The sequence below is a fragment of the Cicer arietinum genome, chromosome 6, assembly GCF_000331145.2.
Source record: "Cicer arietinum cultivar CDC Frontier isolate Library 1 chromosome 6, Cicar.CDCFrontier_v2.0, whole genome shotgun sequence".
Classification (NCBI taxonomy): domain Eukaryota; kingdom Viridiplantae; phylum Streptophyta; class Magnoliopsida; order Fabales; family Fabaceae; genus Cicer; species Cicer arietinum.
The window spans coordinates 7,030,409-7,045,546 of NC_021165.2; the positions used below are offsets into that span (position 1 = coordinate 7,030,409).

General features: G+C 29.8%; 3 protein-coding genes across 4 annotated transcripts; 1 reads left to right on the plus strand and 2 right to left on the minus strand.

Annotated features, from left to right (window-relative positions):
- The first annotated feature begins 3,885 nt into the window (after positions 1 to 3,885).
- Positions 3,886 to 4,859, plus strand: LOC101495567 (protein MKS1). Its single transcript, XM_004503895.4, has one exon. The coding sequence runs from the start codon at positions 4,025 to 4,027 to the stop codon at positions 4,658 to 4,660; it is 636 nt and encodes a 211-aa protein (XP_004503952.1). The 5' UTR covers positions 3,886 to 4,024; the 3' UTR covers positions 4,661 to 4,859.
- A 971-nt stretch (positions 4,860 to 5,830) lies between these two features.
- LOC101495896 (uridylate kinase PUMPKIN, chloroplastic) lies at positions 5,831 to 8,698 on the minus strand. Its single transcript, XM_004503896.4, has 7 exons — positions 8,423 to 8,698; positions 8,109 to 8,244; positions 7,484 to 7,537; positions 7,099 to 7,190; positions 6,656 to 6,882; positions 6,250 to 6,426; positions 5,831 to 6,111 (listed from the first exon to the last, which is right to left on the minus strand). Exons 1-7 carry the CDS (start codon positions 8,626 to 8,628, stop codon positions 6,002 to 6,004), a joined length of 1,002 nt encoding a protein of 333 aa, XP_004503953.1. The 5' UTR covers positions 8,629 to 8,698; the 3' UTR covers positions 5,831 to 6,001.
- A 2,101-nt stretch (positions 8,699 to 10,799) lies between these two features.
- Positions 10,800 to 14,948, minus strand: LOC101496228 (uncharacterized). Of its 2 annotated transcripts, XM_004503899.4 has the most exons (8): positions 14,473 to 14,948; positions 13,106 to 13,886; positions 12,900 to 12,990; positions 12,637 to 12,794; positions 12,475 to 12,526; positions 12,263 to 12,342; positions 12,072 to 12,165; positions 10,800 to 11,889 (listed from the first exon to the last, which is right to left on the minus strand). In XM_004503899.4, exons 1-8 carry the CDS (start codon positions 14,478 to 14,480, stop codon positions 11,387 to 11,389), a joined length of 1,767 nt encoding a protein of 588 aa, XP_004503956.1. In that variant the 5' UTR covers positions 14,481 to 14,948; the 3' UTR covers positions 10,800 to 11,386. The 2 variants fall into 2 exon arrangements, with proteins under 2 accessions (XP_004503956.1, XP_004503955.1); XM_004503898.4 differs by having other exon boundaries at positions 13,106 to 14,948.
- Between the last annotated feature and the right edge of the window lie 190 nt (positions 14,949 to 15,138).

Sequence of the window (15,138 nt, forward strand, 5' to 3'; positions counted from 1 at the left end):
ATCCGTATTAAAAGTTGGTGGTGGTATAGTTCTTTAGTTGTTTGTTTTTTTTTTAAATCTTGTACTTTTTTTAATTTATTTTCTCTTCTTTCTCTAGTACGAAATTGTTCATAGCCTTTCATTTACCTTTTCTAAAACAAACATCGTGTCAAAACGTCCCTCATTGGAGTCCGGTAATTGATTTTCAGCTCATTAGCCTCTAAATTGTATGGCCACTCCTCTAAATTAGGCTCAATAGACCATTTTGACGGCTATAATTTTATTTAGAAATAATAAATATCAAATAGATACTTATATTTGAGAAAAAAAAATTCTGTTGGGTTATTATTATTAGTAAAAAATAATTTGAAATATTTGTCACTATTAGAAACAAATATTGATTACTTTTGATTAATTTAATATTAATATTCTTAATATACTATTACTTTAATAAAAAAGCATTTGATATTGGTAGTTATTTTTATATTCAAATACATAATTTATTAAATTTAGATTATATTTGACATAAAATCTAAAAAATGAAATATACGTAACATTTTTTTATAACTATAAAAATAATTCTTTTTATTTATAATCGTAATCTTACATAGGTGCATTACTAAACATCTTTTATCTTGCGGAATCTAACTAAATTTATCATTAAAACATATTATTTCAACATTTTATAACACAATAAATAATATTTTTGTTAAAATGTAGTAATGACCTTGAGTTATTGGTACGATTCTTTGACAGTTTGTTTAGAGATGTTGAATTAGGGTTTTGAGTACTTATTAAATAGTTTTTTTTTTTGTTATTATTATAAATAAATAAAAATTCTTAAATTTTTTTATAAGTAAAAGTTAATTATTTTTGAATTATTTAATGCTATTATTTTCAATGCACCTTTTATTTCATTTAAAATATTTAATATAGATAAGTGTTTTATTTTAAAAGTGACAATTTATTAATTTTAACTTGTATTTAACATGAAATCTAGAAAATTAATTTCACTTAATTATATTTTTTAATATCAGTAAAAATAGTTTGTTTTAGTTATAATATAGTGGTAAGAGAGGAGTATATTTTTTTTTTGAGTTTAATCCTTTTATTTTTAAGGAATCGAGACATTAATGATCTAGAGTTTAACTAAATAACAAGTAAAGTCCGATAAATAATTTAATTATTCCATTTAAAATTAGAATTTTGATTCTCAGTTTTCACAGCTAATTTATTTTTAATTTAAATTCACGCAACAAATTATGACACACATTAAAGTTAGAATTTTGAGTACTTATTAAACTATACTTGAAATTTTCACATCACCATCGTATTAATTCCGTTCAAAAATTATTGAATTATTTGATCATTTTATATATATTAAAAAAAACTATATTATGGTTGTTAGATATTAATGTATATATAAAATATATTATATTAAAAATAATATTAATTAAATAATACAATTAAAAATAATTTCATCAAAAATTAAAAAAATATTTATTTTAAAATAATTTTTCTTACAAATAAATCAATTACTCTCGTACAAATGGATATATATAAGATGAGTACAATTGTGGATGCCTTGTAGAGTCACTTAATGCCGACATTACACTGAATAATGTCACATTTAAGTGACTTTTATCGAGTTTGAGGTTTGTCTTAAAAGAAAGGACATTAGATGAACCCCCACTAGGACCCATTTTCTGTACATCACATCCAATTAAAAATCAGAGACAAGTGGACAACTTGTTGAATATTTGCATTTATGAAACCGATGCCCGTTCTCACTTCTCACTAGAGATAGTGTTGAGCTGCTAACAATTTTGTTTTCTGTCTTTTTTGGCTCTCTATCCATTTTTATATCCAATTTTAAATTCTAAAATTACTTCTACAATTTTGTAGCATGACGAGGTAACATTATTGTGTTTCTGTATAAAATCCACCAATGCAATTTCAAATACTGGCAATAAAAAACTCATGATCAAGAGTCTAAAGTGAAAAAAGTAAATGGGGGAAAACTAACTAGATTTAACAATATTAAAAAAAAAATTAAAAAGGGGAATGAGGGAAACTAACTGGATTTTGAAAATCCTCAAATTTATTAAGCCCGTTTATTAGATTTTAAAAAATTATTTTAATTTTATATTTTTAAAGATTATTTCAATTTTATATTTAAAAAAAAATGTTTTTATTTTATGATAATTTATTAAAAAATAGTAGAAGTTATTTTAGACTCATTTGTTATAGATTATAAAATTAATTTTAAAATTTAATAATTTATAAAAAATTATCTAAATTCACTCTCACTTTACGTTGACAATATTGTATTTGATATTATTTTGTTCGTTGTCTTATAAGATATAATAAATAATATCACAATTAACTTATACAACTACGAGATCTTCGAACTTAAGATAAAACGTTTAACTTAACAATATCTACATTTATCAGTTGATTGTTTTTAAAATATATTTTTATTAAGATTTAATATATATATATATATATATATATTATCATTATAAAAAAAATTATACTATAAATCAATCAAAATTGTTAGATTATTAAAATCGTTTCATTTTTATTATAATTATCTTTAAAATCTTATATGTAAATAATTATAATGTATTAAAAATGTAAAAAAATTTACATTAATACAATAATTAAATTCTTTTTTTATCTTCGATCAAAAAACATATATTTTTATCTATATACATCAACTATTAATTAAACTCAAAATAAATTATTAACAAACTCAATATATTAATTGTCAGTTTTTTTTTTTTACAAAACAAATTGTGTAACTCAATGTTTATAAATAAAGCAAATGATATTAAGGAACCAACTATAAAAATATTTAGTTGAAATTTCATTAGCTTTTTTTTTCTTTCTAATTTTGTTTTTCATGCCAAATTTATAATTTTAAATTATTTAACAAGTGTCTCAAAAGCCCAATAAATAATCTTAATTACATAGATAAAAATTATTATAACTATCACTCAAACTTTTTAAATAATACTACTAGGTCTCTAATTATAGACATCCACTAACAACAACAAAAATTATCGTTAATTTAAACTATTTTTTAATTTATTATTATTTTTTAGGTTAAATTACATCGGTCCCTTAACTTAATTTCAGATAATGTTTTAGTTCTTTTTTTTTTTTTTTCCGATTTAGTCATTTATTTCTAAAAATATCAAATAAAGTATGAAAATATGAGTTTATTTGAAGATTTACGTTACGAATTTGATGAAATTTGTATTATATTGAAGAATATAATTAATTTTATGAGTTTTGATTGAATTTTTTTTTTGAATTTTTGTATAAAAAAAGATATCATATTGAAGTTTTAAAACATAAAATATCAAATTATCACTTAAAATTAAAATAAAGGACCAACTCGGGAAAAAAAAATATAGAACTAAAACGTTACTGAAATTAAGTTAAAGGACGTAATTTAGCCTATTTTTTAAAATATAACTGTAATTAATACTACTATTATATTTTAGAATATAAAAAGTTATTGTTAATTACATCAACATATAAATGACATTTTAGTCATTTAACTATACAAAATAAAAACATTAATTATACTGTCAACTTTTATTAATAAGAATGAAATTTAGTAAACATTAACATTTATTACATTAAATAATCACAATAACAAATAAAGTAAAATATAAGTAAATTACATCAATGACACGTTTACATAACGCTCACATTTTGTGTTGCGAAATGCAAACCATGGGTTAAGTCCCTTGTGAGTTGTCAACGACTCAACCCAACTAAAAAAAAAAAAAGTGTTATTGACTGAACAATCCTCTCTTGGTCAATAAATTACCATATAGTATAATCTATTTCCTCGAGGCTTCGTCCCAAATTAAACAAATATAAATACATTAATATTTCCCGTTTTTTTTTCAATTTAATCACTACAATTATAGTTTATACTTGCATTTCATAAGGTCCAAATTAATGCCCCTTTGAATCAACAACCTTTTTTTTTTTTCCTTTTCCTCTAAACAGCTTCTTAGCCACCACCATGAACCTACCGGATTTTCACTCCGGCGGAACCTCAACGCCGTCGCCAAAGAAAGAACTCCAAATACAAGGCACACGTCCGCCTCCTCTCAGAGTCAGCAAAGAATCTCACACAATCCGTAAACCACCGCTTCCTCCGGCCGTCCACCATCACCCGCCGGCGGGAGCCTCCCAGCACCGACAACCACTAATTATCTACTCCGTTTCCCCCAAAGTCCTCCACGTCACCGTCAGCGACTTCATGGACGTTGTTCAACGACTCACCGGACCTTCCGCCGGCGAAGAAACACCTCAACAATCCGGAGCCATATCGCCGGCGGCGAGACTTGCGTCGATCGAAAGAACGAGCCCGACGGAGAGAGAAAAGGCTCAAAACATAGACGACGACTTGACGTGGTTACTAGACGGAATTGAAATGGGTCAATTTCCCGGGATATTATCGCCGGCACCGGCAACACTGCCACCGATATCGCAGGGATTCTTTTCTCCTATGACGGAGACACAAACGACGTCGTTTTGGCATGATACGAGTCCGTTATGGTATGGGAACAGCTTCGTGGCGAGTCCTTCGGGTTTACTTTCGGCCACCGTGGTTTCGCCGCTACCATCGCCAGATCTATTCAATATCTTCGACTAATTTTTTTTTTTTTTTACATAAAGTTTATTTTTGACTTTTCATTGATGATGATTGTTTAGGGAGGTTGAAAATTCAACATTCACTGACTTTTGTGCTATATATATATATCAGCCACACAAGTTTTGGTCTCTGTGAATATTAGTGTGATGGAGAAAAATTATTTTAAAAAATATCACCAACTGTTCGAAGCTTTGGTCCACTATTTTGTGTTAAGAATTGGATGGATTTATCTGTCACAACCACTTAGTTTCCTATTAGTTGTTTATTAGTATTTATTTAAATGCAGCTTTCTTAAGATAAAAATTTCAATGCATCTTCTAAAAAGTCATTTTTACAATGAATTAACTGGTATAATAGATCGTTTGATTCAAGAAAGAAAAAATAATCTAAACCAATAAAAAAAAAGTCGATTTGATTTGATTTGATTGTATTAGATTAAAACCATATTTTTCTATAAATGTTAATCAAACTAAATCCACTCAGAACAATTTGGTTTAATTCGACTCAATTAGGCAGAAACCTTAATTTAAATACCCTATAAATTTTGAATTTTTTTCAAAAATTTGGAAAGTCAAATTACTGAATTCCTTCAATTTTGAGGACCAAATGGTTATTAACTACAATTAGAGTTTTTAATCTTTGGCAGGAGCTCTTGGATATCTTCACTTGAGACTACATACACTTTTTTGACCTTTTCTTTTTATTATTATTTTGACAAATTGTAACTTTCAATATTTACCGATTGAAATCTGTAAGAACATAAACAACTAGTGATAGTCTCTAAAAAGAAAAAAGGAAAAAGAAAAGAGAAGGGAAGGAAAAGAAAAATGGTAAACTAGTGCGGGTGAGCAATGAAAAATGCAACTATGATTGCGTCATTCCTTCACTTCTAATATTTTATTAGTTTTTGCTGATTTATTTCCAAAATAAACCCTTTTCGTTCAAAGTGTTCTAGATGACATTGAAAATTGGGTGATAAACATCACCCCTACAATGAATTACGTTTCAAAAACATTGTTAGTTTTTGTTTAGATTGAAAGATGTACTAGTATGATAGTACAATGAATAAAATACATGAATTGTGTGCTAATGGAGCAAGGTTGAGAAGTCAAAAAGTCCTTTTTTTTTCAAACCACACAAGATGGCAAGATAAAATTAGGCCAAACCACGTGGAGGGCAAATCAAACAATAATTTACCTAGTTATATTTACAGATTTTATCTCAAAATTGTGTCCTTAAAGTACATCAAAACTACCATTCCCCTTTTTTGGCATCCTCAGCTGAAAGATTGCATAAGAAAACCACGAGAAAGAATCACTTGTAATTGGACTTCAAATATTTTCACGCTGTTGAAACGGTGGAATTCCACGTTGCCCCAATCAAAGTGCCAACTCTCTCACCTTTAATGGCTTTCTCTATGTTACCTGGTTTGTTTAGATTGAAGACAACAACTGTTCCACAAGGGAAAGACAGGGACAGTTTATCAGGACAATAAATCTAATAACTACCAAACTACCAATGAGTTAAATTTCAATAAAAAAAAATACAACAAATAAATGCTCATACAAATGTTTGTTGGCTTGACTTACCTGGAATATTATTTTCCTGGCATAAAGTTATGGCAGTCATGTCCATCACTGACAGATCTTTTGAAGTTACCTCCTGATAGGTTAGTGTGTCAAGAAGGCGCGCTTGAGGATTACGCTTTGGGTCATCTTCATACACTCCATCAACATTTGTAGCTTTGAGTACAACCTCTGCATTAACTGAGTAAATAATGGAACAAAAGTAAGTAAACATCAGTAAATTTCACTTTGTAATACATAATTAATTAATAAACTTGGTAAAAATATATAAACTAATGGAATTGGATTTGCAATTTAGAAATTGAGTTTTGGAAATATACATCCTTTATCAAGATGCGATAATGAAAACAATATGAACTAAGCCATCACTGATAACAGATAGAATTGTGGCAACAAAAAACTAACTCACTTTCTGCACATCTAAGTGCTGCAGCGGTGTCTGTGGTAAAGAATGGATTTCCAGTTCCTGCAGCAAAAATGACAACCCTTCCCTTTTCCAAATGCCTCACAGCCCTTCTGCGTATATATGGTTCTGCAACCTCAGACATGCGAAATGCAGTCTGAACCCTGGTTGGAATGCCAATACTCTCCATTGTTGCTTGGAGAAATATAGCATTCATGACGGTTGCCAACATCCTAGAGGATAAATCAAACACAGTTACTACAAAAGCAGGAGTGCAGGACATACTATTAATATGGTATTACAAATTTTGAGCAACATAGGATATTTGGATATGAAATGTGAATATAGTGCACTAGATAAAATTCAGACAGAATTCTGCATACATGCAAAAAGTTTTGACAGAAGATCAAAGGTATTCTTGGTTAAGAGAGATGAAGGGAATCAATCACCCAATATAATCAGCAGATGAGCGTTCAAGACCACTACATCCCGCCCAGGTGGCTCCACGGAAGATATTTCCCCCACCAACAACTAGTGCAACCTGAAACATCAACCTAATCATTTCAAACCAGTATAAAGCATTGAATAGTTTCAAGCCAGATGGTCTATCATGTAAATATAATAAAACTCCCCCAAGAATAGGTAAATGCAGAACTTCCTCTAAAGATTATATTGCAAAGCACATCAACAATAATAAATCCCCAAAACTACAACAAATTTCACATATTCAAATAAGCCACGGGATCTGAAACAGCTAGAGATTGCAGCATACAATACAAAATACAATAAACAAAACTGAAAGGTATTAGTAGAAAAGGAATACACTATAGTCACCTCAATGCCAAGGCGGGTTACAGCTGCCACTTCCCTTGCAATGGCCATAGTTATCTGCATTCAACCCGACAAAAAACAAAAACAAAATCTCAGAAACAAAGTGGAGAACAGCATCACATAGCAAAGTATTTAATCTACTTTCATTCATGTATTACGCCTCCCGAAACTGTTTATTGCCACTTCTATATCTATCTTAACTTATATTCTTATAATCAATCATCAATTACAACAGACATCAAATATTAAATTTAACTGTCTAATCATAAAACTAGATTCATTTTTATCAATACATGACAAAAAATGAATACCAAAAGTAGTATTGTAATTGTAACTGTAAGATAGAATAGAAAATGGATTCTCTAACTTTGGTGGTTGTTTTCAGTATTTCACTGACACATAATATTTAATTCAACAGCAGACTCAATACACACAGGAGTGTAATAAATTAAATGTTGTATGATAATTTATCGCGTTGTTCTTTCAAAAAAAAAAAATTTGAAATTGTTCTTTCAATTTTTAAAAATCTCAAATGTATGCTAAATTATGCACTTAGCCCTTCAAAACCCTATCCTCCAAAACCCTGGATCCAAACATATCCCAAATAAATAAATATTAAGTTGCAAACCTTAGGATCAATATTCTGAGCTTGATCTCCTGCAAGTGCTTCTCCACTGACTTTAAGCAAAACCCTTCGCCATTTGAATGATGGCTTGTTCGATTCATTCATTGACAGTGAAAAGGGAGACATGGATGGAATTTCACTTTTCCGGCAAACAAAATGATATATTTTTAGTTTACTTTAATTAATTAACTATGCCATAAGTAAAAATAATGGATTAAGAACAACACAAGGCAAAAGTGCACGTTTCAGTTTCATACAAACATGCTGCGACGGAAATTGACAAAAAAAAAAAAGATAAATAGGGTTGTATGAGAAACCTGGAATTGAAGGCGTCAGGGGAAGACCCATTTCCGGAATAAGAGGAGCGAATAGAGAGGTTGATGTGTGAAGTTGAATTACAATAACTAGTACCGAGGGTGGAAGTACGAGAAGGGGAGTGAAGTTTTGAAGGGTAAAGAGATGAAGATGAAGATGAAGAGAGAGAAAGAGAAGAGAGAGAGAATAGAGGAATGGATATTGCCATTACAATATCTTGCTGCCGCCACTCCAAAACCCTCTCTTCTACTTCTACTTGCCGCTAAAGATAATTTTGATTTTCTTCTTTTGTTTTATTTTTTCGCCCCTTTATTTATTTTTAAAAAATCGATATTAATTCTTTCAAATCAGAAATTACATTCATGGATAACAATAATAGTTATTAAAATTACAAAATTGTTAAATTTAGTAACAAAATAACTGCATTCAAATTACTCACATAAAAATGTAAAATATATGCAAATGTGATCATGCTTAAAAGTATAACATTGATAAAATAGGAGTGTTCATGATATTCAAGCATGTGGAGTTATAAACTTGATGATAAAATCATAGATTAAATTTGCAACCGATTGAAGTTTATATACAATCTTAATCAATTGCATACTTTTTTTTAACATTGCATTCATACACGTTGAAAAGGAGATGTCAATGGGACAAACATGGATAGTAATCCCCATTAAAGAATACAAATGATATTCATATCTACTCTTTATTCACATATGTACGTACATGCTTGACAGATTTTTACGACTATCATCTCCAAACAGCTACCCATGGATAATCATATTTAATAAATTAATAAAATACTTTTCTATAAAAAAAAGTAAATTTTACTCAAAATTGACTCATTAATTTTTTTTTATTCGGATAAGAAAGTATGCATTTTGTTATAAATTTATTTTATCAGTTATTTGTTAGTTTATGAAATTCGGAGTGAGAGACGATTTATGTTATGAATTTGAGATTAAAAGACATTTTTAAGATTTTGTATTTAAATTAAATATAAATATAAGGATAATTATATATATTTAAAGTTACTATATGTCCTTTCTTTGTTAATTGATGAGTAATTAAATTATTCATTTATTTTATTTACAAATATCTCTTAATCATATGTTTCTCATATCGGTTGTGTATTTTATTCATAAATATATGGAGGTGCATATTTCTTTACATTTATAAATTCTCAATAATATAATATGTAATCCGTTCATTACAAAAACATAATATCTATTGAGACTTTGAACTATCAACAATACATCATAATCTCTATAAAAAATAGTAAAATCTTGTATCCATACAATTTTTCTAATTACAACACAATAATTAAACGAAAAAATATTTATTTCTCTAAAAGGTTCATGATAAAAATAAAATCAAAGTCTTTCCTAAAAAAAATAAAAAGATCCATAATTATATTTCCTCATATTGCAAAATAAAAAATATTAATGAATAATAACATTAAGTACAAAGTAGAATTCAAAACAGAGACCAAACAAAAGAATATAAAATAAAAGAACAAGGTCCTTCGTGGAGGGTCGTTGGTTGCTTTGTCTAATGTTGGCATGAATCTCATTGAAATTGAGACACACCTTAAAAATTTATATCATAAATATTATAATTGTTGTGATTGATTGATAATTGAACTATTATAGTTGCTATCATCGGAGAAGTTATTTTTTATGGATTAAATCGATGAATTGTTTATAGTTTAGTCACTAATCAGATCTATTATTGATAATGAGAATAAAGGTGATGGAGAAATTATTTTTTTATTGATTAAATTGACGAATTGTTGATAATTTTGCGACTAATCAGATCTATTATTAATAATGAGATTAAAAGTAATGTGTGTTTTACATTAATAATTAATTATAATATGTTAAATTATAAAATATATGTGTAATTTTCTTTTTTTAGTGTAAAATAATTTTGTATGGATGGTTCATCATTTTAAAACTCAATAATAATTTAAAACTAAATAGAAGTACTATCAATAGTTTAAGGATTAAATAACAAATATGTAAAAAAAAGTGTAATTAGTATCTATATACGCAAGGGATGAACAACATGACAATTAACGGTAACAAAAGAGAAACAAATTAACAAAACATCAATTTGATGGATGGAGAATAGTTTAGGGACTAAACTAGAGAGTGAAGAATAAATTGACAATTTACTCTAATTATTTTAAAACTAAATAATCATTTTGTTTGAAAACACTTTATTGTCGCTTAAAACACTTCTTGTCACTAGAGGTATCCAATTTGATTTGAATTAATGAGTCAGTGAGCTTGTTTATCCCAAATAAGACAATATTGGCATACACAGTTATTTAGCCATGCTGCAATCAAACCTATAGCAAGTCCTCATTAATTGGCAACAAAAACTCCATATATAAATTAATAGAATCACATATTTAATCAAAACTTCAATTGCACTCTTCAATAGTGTATAAGTTGACTAACACAATGTTAGAGAAGAAAAAAAATAGGATTCTTTACATGGCCTGTGGCTTAAATCCACCTCCAAACCATATGTTAAATTAAAGACATATCTAAAGTGTAAATATACAAATCCTTGAACATGTCATGAACTTGACATCCAACATAGATTTGACAACAATTTTATTTGTAAGCAGAGGATATAACCTCCAAATCCACCTTTCCAAATACTAAGCAAGTTATAATTAGCACGTCTTTGGTTTTGCGTCAGAGGCTCCAAATTTGCGTCTAGCCATGCTTTGGCTACAGAACCAAACTTCTACTTGGACGTGAAAAATTTGCTGTGATTTTAAGTAAGCCTGAAAAACTCGCCATGCAACCAAACATACACTTAGAATCTAAGGCCACCACTTCAAAATTTAGTTAGACCTTTACCAAGTCAAGCCTTAATTAATGAACTTGAATAACTTGTAACACCTCTCATTATCATAAATGCAAAACAAACAACATGGAATTGTCCTAAAGCCTAACAGGCAAGCCAAAGTTGTGGAATGTCTTGATAGTTCCATCACTACCGGCCGCCACGATAGTTAGACCCCATGTTTCTGATATTTTTCTGTCATAGCTTCTATCTTTATCATCATCATATGTTGGAAGTTTCTCCTCAGGCCATGTCATAGAAGTAGAACCTCGACATGTACCATCGATGAAGAACCAATTACCAAGCGAAAAGCGTTCTGTATCTCTAACCTCAGAAACAAACTCTAGTTTGGTTTCTGGTAAGTTATAATTTCTACAGCCTCTTCTATCTTCTGCTTTCATGCCTGGCCAAGGTATTGCGACAGTTACACCTTTGAAGGAAAAATACTCACAAGAATACTCAGATTTCGATTTTTCCGAAGAAGCGCTTCTTAAATCATTGAAGTTCCAAATATATACATGGGAGTCTTCTCCAACTGAAATTATATGTTTTCCACTTGATGTAAATGAACCTGACATTTGACTTCCTGACCGTGGTAGGCCTGATAGAAATAGTAAAACCAATAGACTTAAAGAATTTTTCATGCAAATCAAACATTTAGCATATGCATAGTGGAAACAAATACTATCTTAAATCTTAATTTTTCAATGTGTCAGTGTGGTAAGTTTTTATATTGAATCTAATTTATCATTACAAAACTGACTTGTGAGGTGAAGACCATACCTCTATATTTCTGAACAATCTCATTTCTATCCAATATGCGAATTTTTGAATCTTCAGATGTGATCATAATTCTCTCACAGTCGTTTTGGAAGAACTGCAAACAAACATTGGTTGGTGTGATCATGACAATAAATAAATGAAGTACAAAGTAATTAAGTGTTCTAATAGTTAAGAATTTCTAAGATTATAACCTGAATACCAGTAATCTTGTTGCTTGATGCTTTCTTCTTTCCACGGATATCAATCTGCGCCTCAAGCTGGAAATATTTTCCTAAATCATTAGAAATCTGATTAAGGCACTATTTTTATCTTCGGTAACTAGTTAAAAACTCGTGCATCCACACAGGTCTAGAAAATGTTATAACATGAATGTAACAATTGGCGATCCAAATGTACAACATACCTGCAGCAACATAAAAACGGCAAGTGCCAGTAATAGAACCAACTACAAATCCCTGCACATTTAAAAACATCATAGATTCATCAGTCTCATGGCTGATGTCGAAATATCAATAAGGACACACAAAATCATTGAAAATAGTCTGTGAAGTAATTTAGAGCATACTTTTCCATCTTGTTGGTAACTTATAGCACTTATGACATCTCGTATATCTGTCCAGTCAATAACTCGCTCTTCGCGCATCCCCCATATTCGAACTTTACCATCAATTGATCCACTTATGAAGTAATTTTCATCAACAGGGTTGAATTGAATGCATGTCACTGTATCCATTTAAAAATAAGACACAATGAAGATCATGTTCAAGGTCTAAAGACATAATAGTAATGTAAAGTATATGTCATAAGGTGAGATTCTCTCAAACTTACCAAAGTCCTTGTGATGAAAAACACTTAGACATTGATCACAACCAAGTCTCCAAGAGCGAACCGTTTTATCCATGGAAGACGATAGAAGAATCTGCAGCATGTATTTTTTTATCAGCTTTAAAAATATAATTGTGTCCATATAAACAATGGCAGTGATGTGATACAATATATCTCAATTTCAAATAAGGAAAAGTTATTAAACTCACATCTGAATTAGACCAAGCCAAATCCAATATATCACTGGAATGACCAAAGAATTCTTGTAGTGGTGATTCCTCAATTAAAGGCTGGCTACCAGTACTGCCACCTTCTGAGTTGAAACAAATACTTGATGTATCAAGCGACTTAACGCGCCATAAGCGCACAACACCATCTTCACCTCCACTAGCTAAATACTGATCATTAGGACTGAATTTCATAGTCCAAATTAAGCCTTTGTGAGCTTTAATCTCTTGTCCAATGTATAGCTCACTGAACTCCAGCCACCTCTTCTTGTTCTTCCTTACCTTTATCCTCCGAGTTTTATTCGTCCCTGTACGCGATATCGATCTAACTTTAACTTCATCGCCTTTCTTCATGTTTACAAAGCGCTTCCACCAGTTTATCCTATCATTATTCTTATCAAAATCCTGAAATTCTTCTTGTGCCTCACCTGATAGCTCATTCATTTTCTCTAGCGGACGCGATTTCAATTCTTCCAACAAAACTTCTGCTTCAGAAGCTGCATTCCATCCAGAAAAAATCAACTTCTCAGACACTTGATCACAAGTTGATGAAATGCATCCATTTGAGACTGCATCACTGCACTTCATGATCCTATCTTGTGAGCTAATCTTGGAAAAAGTATCAGCTAGTACTAAATCCATACACTGCAGAAAATGTTTTCTTCTTTCCTTCACACTAATAACAGGCTCATTCACCCAAATTTCATCATAATCATCAAAACCAAACTTTTCTTTGACTAAAACAGAATCTTGACCTGATAAGCTATCCAATGAGTCATAGAATACATCAATATCTTCATTATCAGATTTCAGCATATCTTATACTTAGAATAGAGACAAAACCTTCCACATGAAAATCTCACTTTCTAACTTTTAACCCTTTCTCACTAATATTAAAAGCCAATGACAATAGTTTATTTGCATGTTCAAAGTTCAAACCTCACAAAACTCAAACAATACTAATTAATTCCACCAACTCCAATAACTATAGAATAATGATAAAAAAATCAAATACAAACAATACTAGTAAGACTTTGAATTCAAAGTGAAGAGACTATAGTTCTATTCCAGGAATATACGTCACTATCAAGTCAAACAATGTGAAAATTCAACATTATCACATAACCTAACCTTCAGCTACAATGGTCATATAATAAATCTCAACACCAAAAAAAAAATAGCACACTTGAACAAGTTTTTGAGAAACCAAACCAGTTTGAGATATGAATGTGTGTGAAGACTAAACTCAAGATCTGAATTTTGGGATTGAAGAAGTTTTTTTTTTTAAAGCTCACAAGCCACACACACACAAAAAAAAAAAGTGATGAGCTCTTTGTTGTATTATTTACCTCTTCATATGCTTTGGTAATGAATTTTAGAAATTAAAGTGACAGACTGAAAAAGGCAAGGCATTTTAAAACCGTTTCCTTTTTAGAGAGAAATTAGAGTGATTCTAAATTGAAATATTTAGCATGAATGATGGTTTGTAGGAATTAAAAGCAGCATTGAATGATAATGAGAAATTAGCAGTTACTAGTAGTTAGTTAGGAAGAGTAATGTTGTTTTGATGAAAAGAGTATAGTAGACACAAGATAAGTTTGATGACATTGAGAGGAATGAAAGCGATAAGACTTAAGAATAAGGCCTGTTATGTGGTCACTTTGGACCCTCATAGCTCTTCCCTTATTACAATTACTACTCTACACACACCCCATTACTTGCACTTCAATTCCTTGGACTTCGTGGTATTATACTCACTTATTATTGGAGAAACAACAAACTCAGATCAAACTTCAAATACTTCAAACGCTGCCGAGAGACTGTGCTCTGTGGGGGTGTGGTGGGACCAGTCAACTCTACGGAGGGTGCATCAGCATCACATGTCTTCTTTTTTCTTTTCTTTTTTAAATATAAACAAAATCAAAAATTATCATAAGATATGCTTTAATAATCGACGTAATTATTTGTTTATAAAAATTATGATTATCGAAATTTATAAGTATACAGCGAGATAC

Coding starts and splice junctions, on each gene's coding strand:
- LOC101495567 (XM_004503895.4), top strand. CDS start 4,025: ATGAACCTACCGGATTTTCACTCCGGCGGAACCTCAACGCCGTCGCCA.
- LOC101496228 (XM_004503898.4), bottom strand. CDS start 13,939: ATGCTGAAATCTGATAATGAAGATATTGATGTATTCTATGACTCATTG. Junction 12,991..13,105: donor TGGCTTGGTCTAATTCAGAT/GTGAGTTTAATA, acceptor TACATGCTGCAG/ATTCTTCTATCGTCTTCCAT. Junction 11,890..12,071: donor GATTGTTCAGAAATATAGAG/GTATGGTCTTCA, acceptor TATTTCTATCAG/GCCTACCACGGTCAGGAAGT.
- LOC101495896 (XM_004503896.4), bottom strand. CDS start 8,628: ATGGCAATATCCATTCCTCTATTCTCTCTCTCTTCTCTTTCTCTCTCT. Junction 7,538..8,108: donor CTCAGAATATTGATCCTAAG/GTTTGCAACTTA, acceptor GGTTGAATGCAG/ATAACTATGGCCATTGCAAG. Junction 6,883..7,098: donor TCATCTGCTGATTATATTGG/GTGATTGATTCC, acceptor TTTATCCTCTAG/GATGTTGGCAACCGTCATGA.